Source organism: Panulirus ornatus, chromosome 34 (assembly GCF_036320965.1).
Source record: "Panulirus ornatus isolate Po-2019 chromosome 34, ASM3632096v1, whole genome shotgun sequence".
Taxonomy (NCBI): domain Eukaryota; kingdom Metazoa; phylum Arthropoda; class Malacostraca; order Decapoda; family Palinuridae; genus Panulirus; species Panulirus ornatus.
In genome coordinates this window covers 1,775,398-1,798,426 of record NC_092257.1, presented here as the reverse complement: position 1 = coordinate 1,798,426, position 23,029 = coordinate 1,775,398, and the positions used below count along the sequence as shown (strand labels likewise).

General features: G+C 49.8%; 1 protein-coding gene across 2 annotated transcripts in view; it reads left to right on the top strand.

Moving 5' to 3' along the window:
- The window catches only part of LOC139759754 (beta-1,4-glucuronyltransferase 1), a 51,308-nt gene that overhangs the window by 1,837 nt on the left and 26,442 nt on the right, over nucleotides 1–23,029 (top strand). The window contains exons 2-3 of one of the 2 annotated variants that reach the window (XM_071682194.1): nucleotides 18,271–18,747; nucleotides 21,422–21,673. In XM_071682194.1, coding sequence (XP_071538295.1) covers nucleotides 18,271–18,747; nucleotides 21,422–21,673 — 729 coding nt within the window. Of the gene's footprint in view, nucleotides 1–17,123; nucleotides 18,748–21,421; nucleotides 21,674–23,029 lie in introns of those variants that run through there. The other variant, XM_071682193.1, reaches the window with a different exon arrangement.

Genomic DNA, 23,029 nt, shown 5'->3' with positions numbered 1-23,029 from the left:
GGGATGGCACAGTCTGTGTGTGTGTGTGTGTGTGTGTGTGTGTGTGTGTGTGTGTGTGGGCGTGTGTGGGTGGGTATGAACTTTTGCATTTCAAGTTCAGGTGGTGTGCGAGCGACACATCCGATACATACTGTGTGGGCGGGGAGTAATGCCATGAATACAGCCTTGTATATGACCTGACACTTCATTTTTCCTGTGTTTCAGCGTGACACTGGCGTTAGTGTGATTTAAGACGTGCTGGGTTGAGAGTGTGGCGGCGGTATAGAGTGTGGAGGCGTGACAAATCATGATTATTGTGATTAATGGTGTCTGAGCATGGAAGTTGGTGACTGCCACACATGCCGTGGGAAGATCATGTGGTCCTTGTCCTAAGTTGTGAGGGATGGTAGCATTACAACATAGCTCTGTGTGAGACACACACAACATTTGGTGGACTTAAAACACTGATCTTTTTGCTGTGTTGGTTTCACGCCAGAGCTGCTGACCACATGATGCGGGTAAGTCGATGTGACTCAAGCTTACTACAGTGTGTGGTTGAGTGTCCCCTCGCCGCCTGGTTTATGGGCACGACACATTATGTAGCAGCTGCGTCGATTTGCCTTTAGTCTTCCCACAAGGTGCCACATATTCCTGGGGCTTGGTGTGTGTGTGTGTGTGTGTGTGTGTGTGTGTCATTCATAGTGTTCTGCATCACTCATGTTGAGGGGAAGTGTGTGGTGGTGGTGGTGGTGACATTACGTGCGTGTTTCCAAGAAGGTAGATGACCACCTTGGTCTAGAGAATGATCTACAAGGGTCAGGTCAAAGGTCAGGCCGTCGTCGTTCGTGACCGTCGTGGTTAAGGAGAGAGGGACAGTATATCAAGGCCAGAATGACGGAGAAAATTGCGAGGCTCTGTGTTGTGTACATCGGCTAAGCGAACTCTCGTCATCAACTCCGAGAGGATTACAACCTTCTGTGACCTGACCTCGTGTACCCAGTGTCTACCTGACAACTGTAGCTTCTCCCATGCTGGCCAATCTGGGGGGAGGGCACCCCACCTGGAACATCCCCTCTGCATTATCTTCACGTCGCTGTTCGAGCCACTCCCTCACACTCCAGTCTTCAGCTCCACTCCAAAAACCCACCATCATAATTCCTTAAGTCTCCACCTCCAAGACTTTGGCCATCTCCTCGCCTCACCCTCCTACGACACGAGCAACTTCCTCGCCCACCACTTACTTTAGGGCAGGGGAGACGTGGTATCCCCCGTAACACCACTTGCAAACCCATTTACTTGTCTCCGGACCTACGACTCGAAGCATTTTATCACCCTCGAGGGAGAGCTCCTGCCTCCACTCCCGCCTTCATTACCAGTCCAGCCACCCCACCCAAGCTTTCACATCTATAAACACTCCTTGATCCACCTCCCGTCTCCAGTCCCGGCATTTCGTTCGAAAATACTGAATGGCGGTTGTGGAGAAGCAGAAATAAGGCTTACTTTTCCTTACGTTTTGTGTGGTACAGAGACGAGAAACACTTGGTACTACTCGAGATCTTAGCCACTGAATGGTGAGGCCACCAGCCACACGAGGATGGACCGTGATGATGGTATGTGAGGCCACCAGCCACACGAGGATGGACCGTGATGATGGTATGTGAGGCCAGCCACACGAGGATGGACCGTGATGATGGTATGTGAGGCCAGCCACACGAGGATGGACCGTGATGATGGTATGTGAGGCCACCAGCCACACGAGGATGGACCGTGATGATGGTATGTGAGGCCAGCCACACGAGGATGGACCGTGATGATGGTATGTGAGGCCAGCCACACGAGGATGGACCGTGATGATGGTATGTGAGGCCAGCCACACGAGGACTGACCGTGATGATGGTGTCTGAGGCCACCAGCCACACGAGGACTGACCGTGATGATGGTGTGTGAGGCCACCAGCCACACGAGGACTGACCGTGATGATGGTGTGTGAGGCCAGCCACACGAGGATGGACCGTGATGATGCCTCTCTCTGTCCTCGAACATCGGAAATGGGGGATTCTCCTGCATGGTGTGCCTTTCCCCTCTTCCTCCAACCTTTCTACTTGCAAGACCCAGGTCTGCACACCTGAGCAACTAGATTCTTTTTTATAGTTTTATTTTCCTTTTCATAAAAGATGGTCATGAGAAGGACACGTTTCGTGGTCGTGTTGTGTCACCTTTATACACCCAATATAACAAAAGGACGCAAGTCACCTTTAAAAGCTAACAGTTGAGGACTGGTACATACATGCGAGGGAGAGATGTATGTAATGAATTCAGCGCGAGGGAAAGATGTGGTATTGGCGGCTAGTGTGTGTGTGTGCTGCTGGGGTGGTGGGGGAAAATAACGTGAGTTGGGGCATCGTTTATGCCGAGCTGAAAATTTATGCAAGCCATGGGAGGAAATGTGTTAGTGAGGAGAGATGTGCGTTAAGGAGGGAAGACACAGACGTGTGTGTGTGTGTGTGTGTGTGTGTGTGTGTGTGTGTGTGTGTGTGTGTGTGTGTGTGTGTGTGTGGGACGAGGGGGGAAAATGATTCTGTGTGAGTCGATGTGCTGTGCCTCGGGAAGGAATGTAATGTTAGGATGGGAACATACCAGGCAAGCACAGTTTGTGGCTGAATAGGAAAATGCGTGCTAAGTCGAGTGATATATATATATATATATATATATATATATATATATATATATATATATATATATATATATTTATTTTTTAATTTATTATACTTTGTCGCTGTCTCCCGCGTGCGCGCGAGGTAGTACTAGGAAGAGACAACAAAGGCCACATTCGCTCACATTCAGTCTCTAGCTGTCATGTATAATGTACCGAAACCACAGCTCCTTTTCCACATCCAGGCCCCACAGAACTTTCCATGGTTTACCCCAGACGCTTCACATGCCCTGGTTCAATCCATTGTCAGCATGTCGACCCCGGTATACCACATCGTTCCAATTCACTCTGTTCCTCGCACGCTGAGAATGGTGGAGGGTGGGAAATATGTATCAGAGGGAGAACATAAGCGGAGGGAGGGAGGAAATGTGAGGTAGGATAGGAAGTTTGTGAGGAAAGGAGGAACATATGGGTCTAGGAGGCGGCAGTCAGGAGGAGGGAGGAGGAGGAGGAGGAGGAGGAGGAGGGACGATATCGGAGGAGGTGGACAGCTTGTCCTCAGGAGGGACTTTAAGTATGGAGGGGAAAGGAAAGATTGGCAGGGGATGTGAACTATGAGTTACGGCTGCGCGCTTGGTCATGAGGGAAAGAAGAGGGAGGAGGTAAGGAAGGAAAGTATGAGGGAGGTTGAGGAGAGCATGTTCTGGTATCAGGGATGGTATGAGGAGGATGAGGGAGGTAGAGGAAATCATGTTCTGGTATCAGGGATGGTATGAGGAGGATGAGGGAGGTAGAGGAGAGCATGTTCTGGTATCAGGGATGGTATGAGGAGGATGAGGGAGGTAGAGGAGAGCATGTTCTGGTATCAGGGATGGTATGAGGAGGAGGATGAAAAACATGGGCTGGTATCAGGGAGAGGGGGCGGTGGGACCCCGCCAGCGTAATCCCCGCCCACGTACAATACAAATTGGTAATTACCTGAGAGAGAGAGAGAGAGGAGATAGCGAGTGTGCTGACGCTATAGCGAGTGTGCTGACGCTGTAGTGAGTGTGCTGACGCTGTACTAAGTGTGCTGACGCTGTAGTGAGTGTGCTGACGCTGTAGTGAGTGTGCTGACGCTGTAGCGAGTGTGCTGACGCTGTAGTAAGTGTGCTGACGCTGTAGCGAGTGTGCTGACGTTGCAGCGAGTGTGCTGACGTTGCAGCGAGTGTGCTGACGCTGTACTAAGTGTGCTGACGCTGTAGCGAGTGTGCTGACGTTGCAGCGAGTGTGCTGACGTTGCAGCGAGTGTGCTGACGCTGTAGTGAGTGTGCTGACGCTGTACTAAGTGTGCTGACGCTGTAGTGAGTGTGCTGACGCTGTAGTAAGTGTGCTGACGCTGTACTAAGTGTGCTGACGCTGTAGTGAGTGTGCTGACGCTATAGCGAGTGTGCTGACGCTATAGCGAGTGTGCTGACGCTGTAGCGAGTGTGCTGACGTTGCAGCGAGTGTGCTGACGCTATAGCGAGTGTGCTGACGCTATAGCGAGTGTGCTGACGTTGCAGCGAGTGTGCTGACGCTGTAGCGAGTGTGCTGACGCTATAGCGAGTGTGCTGACGCTGCAACGAGTGTGCTGACGCTGTACTAAGTGTGCTGACGCTGTAGTAAGTGTGCTGACGCTGTACTAAGTGTGCTGACGCTGTAGAGTGTGTGTTGACGTTGTAGCGAGTGTGCTGACGTTGCAGCGAGTGTGCTGACGCTGTACTAAGTGTGCTGACGCTGTAGTGAGTGTGCTGACGCTATAGCGAGTGTGCTGACGCTGTACTAAGTGTGCTGACGCTGTACTAAGTGTGCTGACGCTGCAACGAGTGTGCTGACGCTGCAACGAGTGTGCTGACGCTGTAGTGAGTGTGCTGACGCTATAGCGAGTGTGCTGACGCTATAGCGAGTGTGCTGACGCTATAGCGAGTGTGCTGACGCTGTAGTAAGTGTGCTGACGCTGCAACGAGTGTGCTGACGCTATAGCGAGTGTGCTGACGCTGTACTAAGTGTGCTGACGCTGTACTAAGTGTGCTGACGCTGTACTAAGTGTGCTGACGCTGTAGTAAGTGTGCTGACGCTGTAGTGAGTGTGCTGACGATGTAGCGAGTGTGCTGACGTTGCAGCGAGTGTGCTGACGTTGCAGCGAGTGTGCTGACGTTGCAGCGAGTGTGCTGACGCTGTACTAAGTGTGCTGACGCTGTACTAAGTGTGCTGACGCTGTAGAGTGTGTGTTGACGTTGTAGCGAGTGTGCTGACGCTGTAGTGAGTGTGCTGACGCTGCAACGAGTGTGCTGACGCTATAGCGAGTGTGCTGACGCTGCAACGAGTGTGCTGACGCTATAGCGAGTGTGCTGACGCTGTACTAAGTGTGCTGACGCTGTACTAAGTGTGCTGACGCTGTACTAAGTGTGCTGACGCTGTACTAAGTGTGCTGACGCTGTACTAAGTGTGCTGACGCTGTACTAAGTGTGCTGACGCTGTACTAAGTGTGCTGACGCTGTACTAAGTGTGCTGACGCTGTACTAAGTGTGCTGACGCTGTAGTGAGTGTGCTGACGCTGTAGCGAGTGTGCTGACGCTGTAGCGAGTGTGCTGACGCTATAGCGAGTGTGCTGACGCTGTAGTAAGTGTCCTGACAATGTAGTAAGTGTGCTGACGCTGTAGTAAGTGTGCTGACGCTGTAGTAAGTGTGCTGACGCTGTAGTAAGTGTCCTGACAATGTAGTAAGTGTGCTGACGCTGTACTAAGTGTGCTGACGCTGCAACGAGTGTGCTGACGCTGTAGCGAGTGTGCTGACGCTGTAGTAAGTGTGCTGACGCTGTACTAAGTGTGCTGACGCTGCAACGAGTGTGCTGACGCTGTACTAAGTGTGCTGACGCTGCAACGAGTGTGCTGACGCTATAGCGAGTGTGCTGACGCTGCAACGAGTGTGCTGACGCTATAGCGAGTGTGCTGACGCTATAGCGAGTGTGCTGACGCTGTACTAAGTGTGCTGACGCTGCAACGAGTGTGCTGACGCTGTACTAAGTGTGCTGACGCTGTAGCGAGTGTGCTGACGCTATAGCGAGTGTGCTGACGTTGCAGCGAGTGTGCTGACGTTGCAGCGAGTGTGCTGACGTTGCAGCGAGTGTGCTGACGTTGCAGCGAGTGTGCTGACGCTGTACTAAGTGTGCTGACGCTGTACTAAGTGTGCTGACGCTGCAACGAGTGTGCTGACGTTGCAGCGAGTGTGCTGACGCTGTACTAAGTGTGCTGACGCTGCAACGAGTGTGCTGACGCTGTAGTGAGTGTGCTGACGCTGTAGTAAGTGTGCTGACGCTGTACTAAGTGTGCTGACGCTGTAGTAAGTGTGCTGACGCTGTAGTAAGTGTGCTGACGCTGTAGTGAGTGTGCTGACGATGTAGCGAGTGTGCTGACGTTGCAGCGAGTGTGCTGACGCTGTAGCGAGTGTGCTGACGCTGCAACGAGTGTGCTGACGCTGTAGTGAGTGTGCTGACGCTATAGCGAGTGTGCTGACGCTGTACTAAGTGTGCTGACGCTGTAGCGAGTGTGCTGACGTTGCAGCGAGTGTGCTGACGCTGTAGTGAGTGTGCTGACGCTGTAGAGTGTGTGTTGACGTTGTAGCGAGTGTGCTGACGCTGTAGAGTGTGTGTTGACGTTGTAGCGAGTGTGCTGACGCTGCAACGAGTGTGCTGACGTTGCAGCGAGTGTGCTGACGCTGCAACGAGTGTGCTGACGCTGTACTAAGTGTGCTGACGCTGTACTAAGTGTGCTGACGTTGTAGTAAGTGTGCTGACACTGTAGTAAGTGTGCTGACGCTGTAGTGAGTGTGCTGACGATGTAGCGAGTGTGCTGATGCTGTAGTGAGTGTGCTGACGCTTTTGTAAGTGTTCTGACGCTGTAGCGAGTGTGCTGACGCTGCAACGAGTGTGCTGACGCTATAGCGAGTGTGCTGACGCTGTAGTAAGTGTCCTGACAATGTAGTAAGTGTGCTGACGCTGTAGTAAGTGTGCTGACGCTGTACTAAGTGTGCTGACGCTGTACTAAGTGTGCTGACGCTGTAGAGTGTGTGTTGACGTTGTAGCGAGTGTGCTGACGCTGTAGCGAGTGTGCTGACGTTGCAGCGAGTGTGCTGACACTGCAGTAAGAAGGCCAGCACGGTCGGACGTAACCCTGGGCGTGGTGTACATCTTCATCAGGGTCGGGAGTGTCACATTTGCATATCAGCGTTACGTACGGCGCATTATCTCTAGCGATGCCTTGCTGATGCTGGCCTGGGAGAATGTCCCCCGGCCACTGCCGTGAATACATTATATTGTATAAATACAGCAATGACTCTCCTGTCGTGACAGTTATGCTGTAGCCCTGCAGTAGTCGCCTTGTGTATGCGGAGGAGAGTCCCAGAGCAAGACACGAGTGGACTACGTCTGTGTGAGGAGAGTCACTCTTTTATGTGTAGAGTTCCGAGTGGAGGTTTTGTGAAGGTTTTATTTGGAAATGAGTTTTTACGATGCGGATATTGCTTCCTGATTTACCTACCGTGTGTGTGTGTGTGTGTGTGTGTGTGTGTGTGTGTGTGTGTGTGTGGTTGCCATAGTCCTGAGGGGACATGGATGTGCCTCGTCCCGCTAAACCAACTTCACTTTCATCCCACAACACAATTTCTCACACACAGTTTACCTTGGGAGAAAAAACTAATATTTTTTCATGTCCTTCTTTATGATTTCTAGTTTATTCATAAATTTCATGGCATAAATGTTGGATTTTTAGTTATATATCAACACAAATTCTGTATATATACGTATATATGTGTTTTATATTCCTGATATCATTTTCTTCATTTCATGACATTAATGTAGGATTTTCAGTGATATATCAACACAGATTCTGTCGATATATATATGTGTTTATATTCCTGATATCATTTTCTTCATCTATATTCGTATTTCTTCATTTACATTCGTATTTCATTATTTTTTTTCATAACGTTGAAGAACGTAGGCTCCTCACATTATTTCTATGAGGGTAACTTGATGTGCACAAGTTTTATCATAATCCGATCTTATACCTTATATCTAACCCACGTTAAGCTGGTTCTCATCTGATCTCACATGTTCTATAGACGGTGAGGTTACTCTCGTCTATACTGAGGTGACGTCACACACGATGACGGTCCAGAGTTCAGGTTTTGTGGGGAAATGTGGCAACACGCTACCACCAGAATGGGTCACGGGAGAGAGAGAGAGAGAGAGAGAGAGAGAGAGAGAGAGAGAGAGAGAGAGAGAGAGAGAGAGAGAGAGGCAGGCACGGGGAGAGGTAAGCCCCCTGGATGGAGGCTTCGAGAAGATAAAGTCAGAAATGTTAAGACAGTCAGGCTCACGTCACGGGGTCCCACAAGGGGGATTACTCCATGAAAACACAACTGGAAGAGGATGTGACCTTTGACCCGCTGAAGGGGTTGATGACGAGATTTCAAAGCCCCGGATGTTATCTAATGGTTAATTTGGTCGGTCCTGTTGTAACGGCATCTGTTTTTTCCGTACAATTAATTGCTTCATTGTGTTATAATTAGACAGTGGGTGTACGACTTATTTGGGATGCAATATCCAGATGGTTTGGTCCAACTGTTGAACGGAGAACTGGTTTTAGAAGTGGGGTCAAGTGATGACCTTGTGCTAGGAGAGGTAATGGTAGTTCACGGTCATATAACCGGCAGTTAGAATGAGTTAATGGCCTTTTACTTACACTTAAGACTTCCTTATGGCCATTCTGTTGACTTCTAATTACCTGACGACTATTTACTTAGGTTTTAATGTGTTAAATGGCCCCGTAGTTAAACATTCATTAAACGTCGGTCATTTACCGGGAACTGCAATTAGTTGCCGGCAATATATGAAAGAAAACGAAGTATGTGACACACGACTGGCTGGCCACCTGATGTGAAGCACGACTCGCTGAAGGACTTGATCATCACACGTAAACTGGTTCAGTAAGTAATACATCTTGCTGGAGTGCCGCTGAGAGAGAGAGAGAGAGAGAGAGAGAGAGAGAGAGAGAGAGAGAGAGAGAGAGAGAGGACAGAGACAGACAGAAAGAAAACGAGAGGAAGCCTGGACAGATAGAGAGAGAAAAAAAAAAAAAAGAAAACGAGAGAAGCGTGGATTCCCCCCCCCCCCCCCCCCCCACCTAAGCCCTGCAACCAATAAAAGAATTCAATTCTGTCGTCAGTCGTGTGGAATTGCGAAAGTCTATTCATCCAGAATTCCTTCTTAGTTATAGAAGATAAGATCATCTTGTCAACACTTTACTGGCGTTCCAGGTTCGAACCCTCTGGAAATGTTGCATTTTTTGGGGGAATGGCGGCCATTAGGATTTCCTGGAATTTCGATGATTGGATAAAATTTGAGGCAGAATATAGGTATTTTTTTTTGGGGGGGGGGGCTAGAACCGAAGGTGGTCCATCGTCACCACGACTCTTGAGCACGACGGTACGACCCCTGAGCACGACGGTACTACCCTTGAGCACGACGGTACGACCCTTGAGCACGACGGTACGACCCTTGAGCACGACGGTACGACCCTTGAGCACGACGGTACGACCCTTGAGCAAACTGTCTGCTGGTAAATATTACAATGGCCTTCGAGTACATGGATAAGGAAGTATTCATCAAGCCCTTGATATCCTACATACATCAAGTCAAAACTAAAATACGTATTTTGTGTGGTCACTGCACGCAGAGAGGCACACAGTGGTCATAAATGTGTAGAGGAAGGTAACAGAGATGGTGTAGGAATTAAGACTGCCGAGTTACAAGGAAAGATTACAAGCCTTGATTTCGCCCGCAATGAAAGAGGGAGGAGTGAGGGGTGACCTGATTACAACCTTCATGTTCTTAAAACAGACGATGAAGACAGTCGACAAATCCTTGGGAGAACCAGAGATGGCACAACCAGGGGACATAACATGAATTTAAGGAGAAGAAAGATGATGTGAGGAAGTAATTTTATGGTGTACAAGTGGTGGATGAATGGGAGAAAATGACTGAGGACATGGTTGATGTGAGGAGTGTACTTACACTGATGAAGTTACACGATTAAGGATGGTGGAGAGATGAGAGCCCAGATGTAGAACTCCCTCCCTGCTCACTACGAGTAAGTAATCACACGCACACGCACACACACACACACACACACACACACACACACACACACACACACACACCTGCAGACGAGGTTACCTTTCCACTTTATGGAGGTAATTCAAGTCAAGATTACCCCAGCCAGTGGGGCATTCTGGACCCAGACGTCAGGTGGCGTGGGGAGGGTTTGAACAGTGTCTTGGGACTCGTTCTCGAGACAACGGCTTGTTCTGAGCCAACACAAACAGCCTGATGGACCCGAGTTACGCTGATGTACGGATAATGGAGGAACTCCCTCGCCACCTCCTGAATGGGTCATTAACTGGGATAATAACTTGGTCTTGTAGCGTCGCACAATTTAGATCTTGTGTTCTCGATGATGTCTCCCTTCATCTCATTCAGTCGTCATTAATTACTCTTCCCTTCTACAAGGTACCTGTACTTGTACAAGGTACCTGTACTTGTTGACGATCATGGGTTGTGCACGAGTCTGTCTTACATACCGATACTTTCGCCTGGATTTGGGTCTCTTTCACGATCTACTTTTGTTACTTTTAAGACGGTTTAAAAGTAAATCTCTCTTCCCAATACGTATTTCAGGGCCCTCCTACGTACGCTCACTTATATAAATATCTTGTTGTGCAAAGAGACAACCGTAAATTTCATAACAGTGACGCTTCCTCTTATGACAGGGATCACATTCATGACCATAAAGGTGTTGTTCACTGTAGTGAGACACCCTCCCTCACAAGGCCGCCTACCAGCTTCGGACAAAGAAAAGAATCCCTGAAAATCCTTTTGAGAGCAAATGATCAGCTCCATCCTAAACTACGCCTCACCTCCCAGGTCATCCACTCTCTCAAAAGAGACTGCAAGCCACACACACACACACACACACACACACACACACACAGCACTCATAACAATCACGAGCTGTGGTGTTTGGCAACCATAATATGTACCTGCATAACGAAACAAAAAAGGCTTCCTGTACAGGAAGCCAAAGTACGTTGTTCTTTGAAAATAGTTACAATGATTTTCATATCCTTTTCATGTTAAAGTGCGTTAAATACCCACCAGGTTCTAGCGATTAACAAATTTCCCCCTTCCCCCCCCAAAAAAAAAAAAATCGTCCAATCATCATGCTTGGTAACTTGTCATTTGCAACCCTCCACTTCCAGAATCCACTCTATCACGAAGGACCAAACCCTGAGTAAGAAACTCCTCCTTGCCTCACGCATCAACAACATGCTTGCCACCTCCTCCTCCTCCTCCTCCTCCGCCTCGACACAAAACATTTAGACTATTGTCATGACGAGTAAGACACTGGACAACCGTCCCCTTAATCTCCTTGTTACAACTCCACTGCATCAGATATACACACATCTTAAACCTACCGCAGGGGAGGGGGTGTGTCTCATGCCCACGATGCAGCTCCACCCTGCAGCTGTAGTCTTCATGAGGGTACAAAAAAAAAAAAAAGAAAAAAAAAATAATCTTACCTCACTTCTTGATCTGTGGTTCCATTCGTTAGACATGGCAAGTTCTCTTCAGTGTTGTGGGAGACCCATAGAAAGGACTCGTGTGGCGGGGAAAGAAGATGAGGTATATAGTCTCTCTCTCTCTCTCTCTCTCTCTCTCTCTCTCTCTCTCTCTCTCTCTCTCTCTCTCTCTCTCTCTCTCTCTCTCAACAGTAAGCCAGTGCACGTTCTTCCTTCCCTCCCCCTCTGTGGAAAATTTACTTTTCATCTCTCGATCTTTGTGATGCGTACGCGACGCTCGCTCCTGTTGTTGCCTCCCGTTGCTGATATGCCGTTAGTCGCCAGACTTCCAGCGAGGAAATTCCCAACTGTTATAAACAGGAGGTGAGGAATGCAACATTTAATGAGTGTGAGATGAAACGTGAGGGCGCGAGGGACAGACAAATGGAGCGGACAGATGAAAGAGAACTTCATGAATAAAAAATAAGTTTAGAGGAAACTGATGAAAGACGTTAAGAATAATTGTGATAAACGTAGAGAAAGGTGAATTTGCAGAACAGTTAGGGAGAAGAATACAGGATGATTAAATTAAGGAACTAATTAGCAACAATTAACCACTCCTTCACCAATGTAATCTCAAGAAAATTATCTCAACTATAACACTGGGTCGTACCGTCTTGCTCAGTGGTCTTACCGTCGTGCTTAATGGTCGTACCGTCGTGTTCAATGGTCGTACCGTCGTGCTCAGTGGTCGTACCGTCGTGCTCAATGGTCTTACCGTCGTGCTCAAGGGTCGTACCGTCGTGCTCAAGGGTCGTACCGTCGTGTTCAAGAGTCGTACCGTCGTACTCAAGTCGTACCGTCGTGCTCAAGGGTCGTACCGTCGTGCTCAAGTCGTACCGTCGTGTTCAAGGGTCGTTCCGTCGTGTTCAAGAGTCGTACCGTCGTACCGTCGTGTTCAAGGGTCATACCGTCGTGTTCAAGGGTCGTACCGTCGTGTTCAAGGGTCGTACCGTCGTGTTCAAGGGTCGTACCTTCGTGCTCAATGGTCGTACCGTCGTGCTCAGTGGTGGTACCGTCGTTCTCAGTGGTCGTACCGTCGTGCTCAGTGGTCGTACCTTCGTGCTCAATGGTCGTACCGTCGTGCTCAGTGATCGTACCGTCGTGCTCAACGGTCGTACCGTCGTGCTCAGTGATCGTACCGTCGTTCTCAATGGTCGTACCGTCGTGCTCAACGAGTTTATAAGAAATAATTACTGAAGACGACACGGCTGAACGAAGTTGGTTAATTAAACAGATAATTTGTTTGTAATAATTAGAAGGCGAGGGAGAGAATCTTACAAGGGGGGTACAAGTTAGGTTAGGCTCCAATATTCTGTACCCGAGCATAACTCACATTTGATTATAATGATCTTTATGAATATCTTTGTGCTCACTGTACACACACACACACACACACACACATATATATATATATATATATATATATATATATATATATATATATATATATATATATATATATATATATATATATATATATATATATATATATATATATATATTAAATCAGCATTGGAGGACATTTCTGTCTGCGATCAAGAAGCAAAGACCTCATACGATGGCCTGTTCTACGAGCGAACATGGCCTGCGGTAAACACAGTTTCCTTACCTCCTCAATAAACCTTTTTACAGGATACAAAACTGTACCGATTTACAGTTTCCCTAAAAAATATATTTACAGCCTATATATATATATATATATATATATATATATATATATATATATATATATATATATATATATATATATCCCTGGGGATAGGGGAGAAAGAATACTTCCCACGTATTCCCTGCGTGTCGTAGAAGGCGACTAAATGGGGAGGGAGCGGGAGGCTGGAAATCCTCCCATATCTTTTTTAATTTTCCAAAAGAAGGAACAGAGAAGGGGGCCAAGTGAGGATATTCCCTCAAAGGCTCAGTCCTCTGTTCTTAACGCTACCTCGCTGACGCGGGAAATGGCAAGTAGTATGAACAATATATATATATATATATATATATATATATATATATATATATATATATATATATATATATATATATATATATATATATATATATGCGGTTGTTGGCAGAACATGCCGGGTGGGAAGGAGGAAAGTAACGGAGTCAGAAAAGTTTTTTATATTGACACGTTTTTCTGTTTTCTGGTGTTGAGAGAGCTTGGAAAACGTCGTGCTCAGGGGTCGTGCCGTCGTGCTCAAGAGTCGTACCGTCGTGCTCGAGTCGTACCGTCGTGTTCAAGAGTCGTACCGTCGTGCTCGAGTCGTACCGTCGTGCTCGAGTCGTACCGTCGTGTTCAAGAGTCGTACCGTCGTGCTCGAGTCGTACCGTCGTGCTCGAGTCGTACCGTCGTGCTCGAGTCGTACCGTCGTGTTCAAGAGTCGTACCGTCGTGCTCGAGTCGTACGTCGGCTCGGCGTCGAGTCGTACCGTCGTGCTCGAGTCGTACCGTCGTGCTCGAGTCGTACCGTCGTGTTCAAGAGTCGTACCGTCGTGCTCGAGTCGTACCGTCGTGCTCGAGTCGTACCGTCGTGCACCTGCTGAAGGTCAGCAGTGTTGTGACAGTAAGGAACCAACGTCTTAGACAGGGTTGCCAACAAGACCTGCAAGTCCTACAGGGCTGACAGCCAGATAAGCAGGGATGCCAACCTGCAGTCGGTGTCAGCAGGGCTGCTGACCATCAGCACTCACCCTCAACATGGCTACCAACTGCTGGTTCACCAGGGCTGCTCACTCCTGATCAGCAGGTGGGCAGCAGTAGGTACGAGCAGGTTTGCCCGCCACAACCCTCCTACTCAGCAGTGATGCTCAGCAGTAGCCTCCATGCTCAGCAGTGATGCTCAGCAGTAGCCTCCCTGCTCAGCAGTGATGCTCAGCAGTAGCCTCCCTGCTCAGCAGAGATGCCAATCACACCCCTTCAGTTCAGCAGCGTTGCCATCTACAGTGTTACCAGTCGTGTAGTAGGTAGCGGCAGTGTTGCCAACGGCGCTGTAGGTAGCGGCAGGGCTGCCAACGATGCAGTAGGTAGCGGCAGTGTTGCCAACTAGTACACATGTGGTGGCGGGCGGGCGGGCGGCCAGCAGACTGTCAGCCATGGTGTCCTTCCCTTTAGAGTATTGATATACCTTCACCATCCCTCCCTCCCACTCACTCCCTCACCATCCCTCACCTTCACCATCCCTCACTCCCACTCACTCCCTCACCTTCACCATCCCTCCCTCCCACTCACCATCCCTCACCTTCACCATCCCTCCCTCCCACTCACCATCCCTCACCTTCACCATCCCTCACTCCCTCACCATCCCTCACCTTCACCATCCCTCCCTCCCACTCACTCCCTCACCATCCCTCACCTTCACCATCCCTCCCTCCACTCACTCCCTCACCATCCCTCACCTTCACCATCCCTCCCTCCCACTCACTACCTCACCATCCCTCACCTTCACCATCCCTCCCTCCTACTCACTCCCTCACCTTCACCATCCCTCCCTCCCACTCACTCCCTCACCCTCACCATCCCTCCCTGATACTCCCTCACACATCTACCTCACCACACACACACACACGGGGCCTCACGGGCGTCAAGACTGGTCGTTACATATAAACAAGTGATTATAAGTAGTTAATTAATCACACACGCCTTCCTCAATCTATAATTGTTTCACAAACACAAAAGACACGAAACTAATTTGATCCATCTTTTCTTTTTCACATATCAAATTGTAAAACGTTTCTAGAATTATCACCTCTAATCTAACTTTACTCAAAGGAGATATTCCTTTACAGTCTTCCCACCAGTTCTACATCACAGTAAGCCTAAAGGCGCGAGAGCATACGGTCGATAGTCGAGTGCCTCGCGCAGTAATCATTCTACACTATCTTGAGCCCAAACAAGTGGGGACATACGGTCGACAATTGAGTGCGTGGTTTGACCAGGCACAAAAAGATAAAAATAAGTATACAAGGGAAAAAAAAAACACAAATGTTATGAGGGACAACAAAGAGGAGGTGAGCATGACTGTGTGTGAGTGACTGGGGAAGTAGTGACTGGGGAAGTAGTGACTGGGGAAGTAGTGACTGGGGAAGTAGTGACTGGGGAAGTATTGATAAGAGATTACGAGATAGGAACATGATAATGACGGGGGGGGGGGGGGAGGACAGGACGTTAACGAGAGAGGGAAAAGACAATAACACAGAAGTAGGAAAGGGGATGAGAGAAGATTGGAGGAAGAGAAGAGACAGGAAGGTGGGTGGTTATGGAAGACGGAAGGAGGTGATCGCACGGCGCTAGTTTGTATGTATGTAGTCGAGGTGGCTAGTGAGGCCTTAGACCAGGTTAGTGTGTCTTTACGGTCGTTAGCCAGCGGTGGTTCGTAAGGTAATTACAGTAGGTCAGTGGCATGTATGGCAGTTGGGTCATACTACAGGACGGGAGTCTTATATTATCGTAATGTTCCCCTACCTTCTAATATCTAAATCCCCTACATTCTAATCTCTAAATCCCCTACATTCTAATCTCTAAATCCCCTACATTCTAATCTCTAAATCCCCTACATTCTAATCTCTAAATCCCCTACATCCTAATCTCTTAATCAATGTTCCTTGCCTAACTTACCCTGTCTGAGAATGTATACAATTGGACAGCTCATTCCCAGCCAGTGTACGGTCGGTCGACCGGGTACTCACTCCCAGCTCTCGCCCCTCTGAGCCAAGGCTGGGGGCTCATACAATATATATATATATATATATATATATATATATATATATATATATATATATATATATATATATATATATATATATATACTGACGTGGAACTAAAGTGGTTAGCAGGAGATATACCGGGGTGAGGTATCATATAGAATGTCTTGTTTCGCTTTCCTCCTCCCACGTTAATGGGTCTCACACATCATTACGTTGAATGTCACTATTTTCAGCCCAAGGTTCTAAGGTCACGACGCTGTCTTGAGCGTAATGGAAACTTGTATGAGTCAGGAGGGAAAACTGGAGTTCCTTCTATTTAACTGGTAGGAGTAGGATCTTAGGGTGTAAAGGTCACGACGCGTCTTAAACTCATGGGTCAGGTCAAAGGTCAAGCAGCGTGTGTGTGTGTGTGTGTGTGTGTGTGTGTGTGTGTGTGTGTGTGTGTGTGTGTGGCGTCGTTTCTCGTGATGGTCTGTTCTCGTCACATACAGGCTAAACTTTCGCCATTCTTGTATGACCTCGGATTCTCTCTCTCTCTCTCTCTCTCTCTCTCTCTCTCTCTCTCTCTCTCTCTCTCTCTCTCTCTCTCTCTCTCTCTCTGCCGCCCTGGGTAATGTGCGCATGAAAGGCGTCGTCGCAGGACATGTATGCCAGTCACCAGCTCCTGCTGGAGTCGGGTGGCACAATTGAATTCTAGACTCCGGGAATCGAATCCCGAGCGCGTGTGTGGCCCCCGGCAGGTACCGCACTCGCTCCACACGGACCACCTCCATCTTGCTTCAGAACACGGGGGCAGGGGTCCCCGCTGGCCAAAAACACTGGGGGGGGGGGGGGTTACCCTAACGTTAATGCCTCCCCCCCCCCCCCCCATACCAGTTCTCGTTTCCTCACCATCTTGAGGAGCGTCACGGGTTCCCTCAGTCTCTGTTCATCCAGGTCACCTTCTCTTCCTTCCAGCTGAAGATCTTTTCTCTCTCTCTCTCTCTCTCTCTCTCTCTCTCTCTCTATATATATATATATATATATATATATATATATATATATATATATATATATATATATATATATATATATATATATATCCCCCTCACCCCCAGAGGCTGTTGCTGCCAGCCACCCCCGCGACCTTTGACCCAGGCACGTACCGTACTCAGGGATAATCCCATGTACACGCCACTCCTGGCGTACAACACGTACATAACTTACAGAGGGAAGCGATGTACACCAGCTGGCCACGTACATTCCTCTGTCTGTCTGGCTGTGTTGTGGGTGTTCTGATGGAGCGACATTCCTGACGAAGGAGGAGGAGGAGACGTGTCAGGGTGGGGGGCGGGAGGAGCAGGCTGTGGCTTCCAGCACGTCATCCTGGTGTTGCCCTGCGGGAGTGGTCATCGTCTTCACTCCGTCCCTGCGTACTGGTCAGTGGTCCTCCTGAGTGATGATCCTCCACGGCCTCAACACACTGTACATGTAGGTGTAGCTGGTAGAACCAGCCTGGTCGCGGACACTAGCAACGTACCAACCCCCGCGCCTCACCTCTACTAAATCACCCCCTCTCGTTCACCCAGCAGCAGTAACATCATGGTGTGGTACCGAGTGTAATTTCCTGAAGAGGAGAATAATGTGTGCATATCTCGCTACAACTGAGATCATTCCTGGCCCACACGGTGTTTCCCAGGGATGCTCACGCCGGTGGGAGGAGATGGGTGTATTCAACAAGGGACAGGGAGAGGAGAGGAGAGTGTGGTGGGGGCGTGGATGTCCAGGTTGGTGAGTCGCCCTTTCCGACCTAACTAACTGGCACATACGATTTTTCATACAGGAAATGTCAAGGTCTGGGGGGAATGTGTTCGTGCTCTCGTCGTCTTCCCCTCTGCTTTCTTCTCTTCTGTAATGACTTTTCTTCCCATTCTTTTCCTCCTCTTCTCATTAGACTCTTCGTAGCCGAGTGACGAATGAACGTGTCATTAGCGTGGACACTGGTCGTCTGCACGGTGTTAATGGTCACCTTCATAACCGGCTTGTGTTGTCGCTCTTGTGTTGTGAGGCTGGAACACTTGGCCAGTGGAATACTTGGCCACTGGAACACTTGGCCACTGGAACACTTGGCCACTGGAACACTTGGCCACTGGAACAGGTGGGACGAGGGAATGGAACGCCTGGAGACTGCTGTAGGTGGGGTGGGTGAGTGGCACATCATCATGTATTTACCTTCCCATGCTCTCCTTACAGATGCTGTGCAAGGTGTGGGGCGTGGGCATGTTCAGCATCGTGGCGCTGACCACCAGCAACATCCTGCTGACGCTGCGGCTCATGCACGGCCGTGAGGACGCAGGCGGCGGCGGTGGCGGCTGCGGCGCCGCAGGCATCATCCCCGAGTCGGTGCCCCGAGCGTGGACGGCGGCGCTCTCCTCCACCAACCACTCGGAGTACCTGGCCTTCCTCAGGTCGGCCGCCGTCAACACCAACCCCGAGGGCGTGAAGCCTCAGCAGCACCAGCAGGAGGCAGCAGGAGGAGGAAGTCCCCCGGTGGTGGTGGTGGGCGGTGGGTTCAAGGTGGACCTGACCCTGGGTAGATGGGACGCACGGAGACGGTACAAGACCCACGACCATGTGTTCACCGGCCCACAGTACGGCCGCCTCACGCGACTCTCGCCCGTCTGCCTGGCCACCCAGACCTCCGTAGACAGGCTCTTCTGGCTGACCCAGGTGGGTGTTGGGTGGCACCCCTGGGTGGGCCCGTGGGTGGTTGAGTGGCCTGTGGGTGGGTGAGTGGCCCGTGGGTAGGTGAGTGGCCCGTGGGTGGGTGAGTGGCCCTTGGGTAGGTGGCCCGTTGGTGGGTGAGTGGCCCGTGGGTGGGTGAGTGGCCCTTGGGTAGGTGGGCCGTGGGTGGGTGAGTGGCCCGTGGGTAGGTGGCCCGTGGGTGGGGTACAGGGAGGAGATTATAGAACAGAAGACCTGATGGTCTGTGAGGAGGTTATGCAGCCGGAGGATGGTGATAGGATAATTCAGTCACAGATATATAGAGGTAAGGAGGGGAAGTAGAAAGCCACTGCAGCACAGCTGGTGGGAGGACATGACCTACTGAGCCACACATGATGAAGTACACTTCGTAATGACGTGGTAATTACATAGTAAAATGATAAGTGGTAAATACGCAATGACAGCCGCGGGATATTGTGCCAAAGACGTGTGTATTAATACTCTCATTAACGTGTGTATTAATACTCTCATTAACGAGTGTAACTACTCATAACTAGTGCTGTTGTAGTACATGTGTGGCACTGTCGTAGATGTACCACAATCGCTTCCACGTTAGTTTATACACCCACGTATATATTGTAGGTGTAAGGTACTCAGTGTGCAGGTGGTGTAGGTGGGTCACCTGGCTGGCTGGTGAGTTTCAGTGGTGAGCCAGTACCAGCGGTTAACAACAGGTGGGTGGTTGAGGGTGATTAGACGTCGTCAGGGGGGGGGGGGGGTGTTAATGAACACCATCACTCACCTGGGCAGCATCAATCAGCCAGGTAAATGTGTACTTAATATGATGAGCGCCATCTTGCTTATTAAGGCTCTTGCTACCAACAAGGGGTGATGAAAAGCCTTGTTATACCAGGGATGGGGGGAGGGGGGGGTGATGTACTACGTCAGCTGGAGGTACGTGGAGGGGGGAGGGGAGGGGGGAGGGGCAGGTCGTCAGAGGCGAGGATACGTAGTTGGGCAGTTAAGTAACGGGGTTATGTACAAGTGTACGTAGTGAACCTGGAGGTGTGCACACTTCACCTAACATTTTGATATTTTGTTTTAGATTTTAAAATTTTTGTGTTGATAACAAATGTATCAAATGTGGTGATGTATTGAGATTATGGGAGGCGGGTGCCTGGTTTTGTGATTCATCCCTGCTACAGAAGGCGAGGTTTGCATCTGTGAAATATTCTAATGTTTGCATGTCAATAACGCTGGATTTTCCAAACACAGGACACGAAAAAGGATTTTCGATTTAAAATCCCTCAACAGTAATCCCCCATGAACACTGCAGGCTCCAACAGTAATCCCCCATGAACATGGTAGGCTCCAACAGTAATCCCCATGAACATGGTAGGCTCCAACAGTAATCCCCATGAACATGGTAGGCTCCAACAGTAATCCCCATGAACATGGTAGGCTCCAACAGTAATCCCCCATGAACATCGCAGGCTCCAACAGTAATCCCCCATGAACATGGTATGCTCCAACAGTAATCCCCCATGAACATTACAGGTTCCAACAGTAATCCCCCATGAACACTGCAGGTTCCAACAGTAATCCCCCATGAACACTGTAGGCTCCAACAGTAATCCCCCATGAACATCGCAGGCTCCAACAGTAATCCCCATGAACACTGCAGGCTCCAACAGTAATCCCCCATGAAGACTGCAGGCTCCAACAGTAATCCCCCATGAACATCGTAGGCTCCAACAGTAATCCCCCATGAAGACTGCAGGCTCCAACAGTAATCCCCCATGAAGACTGCAGGCTCCAACAGTAATCCCCCATGAAGACTGCAGGCTCCAACAGTAATCCCCCATGAACACTGCAGGCTCCAACAGTAATCCCCCATGAAGACTGCAGGCTCCAACAGTAATCCCCCATGAAGACTGCAGGCTCCAACAGTAATCCCCCATGAAGACTGCAGGCTCCAACAGTAATCCCCCATGAAGACTGCAGGCTCCAACAGTAATCCCCCATGAACACTGCAGGCTCCAACAGTAATCCCCCATGAACACTGCAGGCTCCAACAGTAATCCCCCATGAAGACTGCAGGCTCCAACAGTAATCCCCCATGAAGACTGCAGGCTCCAACAGTAATCCCCCATGAACACTGCAGGCTCCAACAGTAATCCCCCATGAAGACTGCAGGCTCCAACAGTAATCCCCATGAACATGGTAGGCTCCAACAGTAATCCCCCATGAAGACTGCAGGCTCCAACAGTAATCCCCCATGAACACTGCAGGCTCCAACAGTAATCCCCATGAACACTGCAGGCTGCAACAGTAATCCCCATGAACATGGTAGGCTCCAGCAGTAATCCCCCATGAAGACTGCAGGCTCCAACAGTAATCCCCCATGAACACTGCAGGCTCCAACAGTAATCCCCATGAACACTGCAGGCTGCAACAGTAATCCCCCATGAAGACTGCAGGCTCCAACAGTAATCCCCCATGAACATCGTAGGCTCCAACAGTAATCCCCCATGAAGACTGCAGGCTCCAACAGTAATCCCCCATGAACATCGTAGGCTCCAACAGTAATCCCCCATGAAGACTGCAGGCTCCAACAGTAATGAACCACACGCCTCACACAGGTTCCACCTGGCTAACGTAGTTCGCCTGTGTGCCGCAGGTGGCGCGCTACTGGAACGCCCCCATGTCCGTGGCCGTGTTCACGCCGGATGTGGAGTACGCCATCGCACGCGCCTACCTCACCTACCTGGTCACCTGTTTCCCCTTCCTGGGCGAGAAGGTGAGCTTCCACTTCACCTACCCGAGGGAGCACCTGCCCAAGGACCTGCCCCTCGTCATCGATCACCTGGAGCACAAGTGTGACCAACCGCTGGCCGTCCTCAAGGATCTACTCAAGCAGAGAAACTCCAAGGTATGGATCCGGGTTGTGTAGTGGTGGTGGTGACGGTAGAGGTATGGATCCGGGTTGTGTAGTGGTGGGGGTGACGGTAGAGGTATGGATCCGGGTTGTGTAGTGGTGGGGGTGACGGTAGTGGTATGGATCCGGGTTGTGTAGTGGTGGTGGTGACGGTAGAGGTATGGATCCGGGTTATGTAGTGGTGGGGGTGACGGTAGTGGTATGGATCCGGGTTGTGTAGTGGTGGGGGTGACGCTAAGGTATGGATCCGGGTTGTGTCGTAGAGGTGACAGTATGAGTCACTGTATGTACTGTCGAACGGGTGGTTCAGGGTCGAGCTATGGTGAAATGAGCAGGCCCGGGTTACATAGCAGCGGTTATGGTAGTGGGAGGGTTATGTAGCGGTGGTGGTCGTGAGGCGGGTTGACCACTACAGTGTGGTACAGCTATGTAATCGCTGGTGTACCCGGATGATCGGTCAACAACAGTGTGATGCTTGTACCACGTCTCCGTACGTCGCCATGTGTACGTCCATGTGTCCGGGTACGATCGTCGGTGTACAGAAGAAAGGAAACGTGTGTACGATGTTTGGCAGATAGATAGATATATAGATAGATAGATAGATAGATAGATAGATAGAGATAGAGAGAGAGAGAGAGAGAGAGAGAGAGAGAGAGAGAGTGGGGGGGGATCAGTAATATATCGTCAGACCAACTCACATCACAACTCATAACCCAAACAAACGAGTTGTTTGCTGAGCGCCGGGCAAACAAGCTTGGTTTCTAGTGAGTCAGGTCAGGTTTCATTCAGTGGTTTCTTCTGGTTTGCCACCTCATGTTTCGTCTCCACTGGTTTCCGACGGACTTTTGTTTTCTTCTTGAATGGTTTCTAGTGATTTTTATCGACTCTGGTCTGCAGTCTCGGGTGGGTCTATAACATGTGGTCTGCAGTGTGAGGTGGGTCTATAACATGTGGTCTGCAGTGTCGGGTGGGTCTATAACATGTGGTCTGCAGTCTCGGGTGGTTCTATAACATGTGGTCTGCAGTCTCGGGTGGGTCTATAACATGTGGTCTGCAGTGTCAGGTGGGTCTATAACATGTGGTCTGCAGTGTCAGGTGGCTCTATAACATGTGGTCTGCAGTGTCGGGGGGGGGGGGGGGGGTCTATAACAAGTGGTCTGCAGTGTCAGGTGGCTCTATAACATGTGGTCTGCAGTGTCAGGTGGGTCTATAACATGTGGTCTGCACTGTCGGGTGGGTCTATAACATGTGGTCTGCAATGTCGGGGTGGGTCTATAACATGTGGTCTGCAGTGTCAGGTGGGTCTATAACATGAGGTCTGCAGTGTCGGGTGGGTCTATAACATGTGGT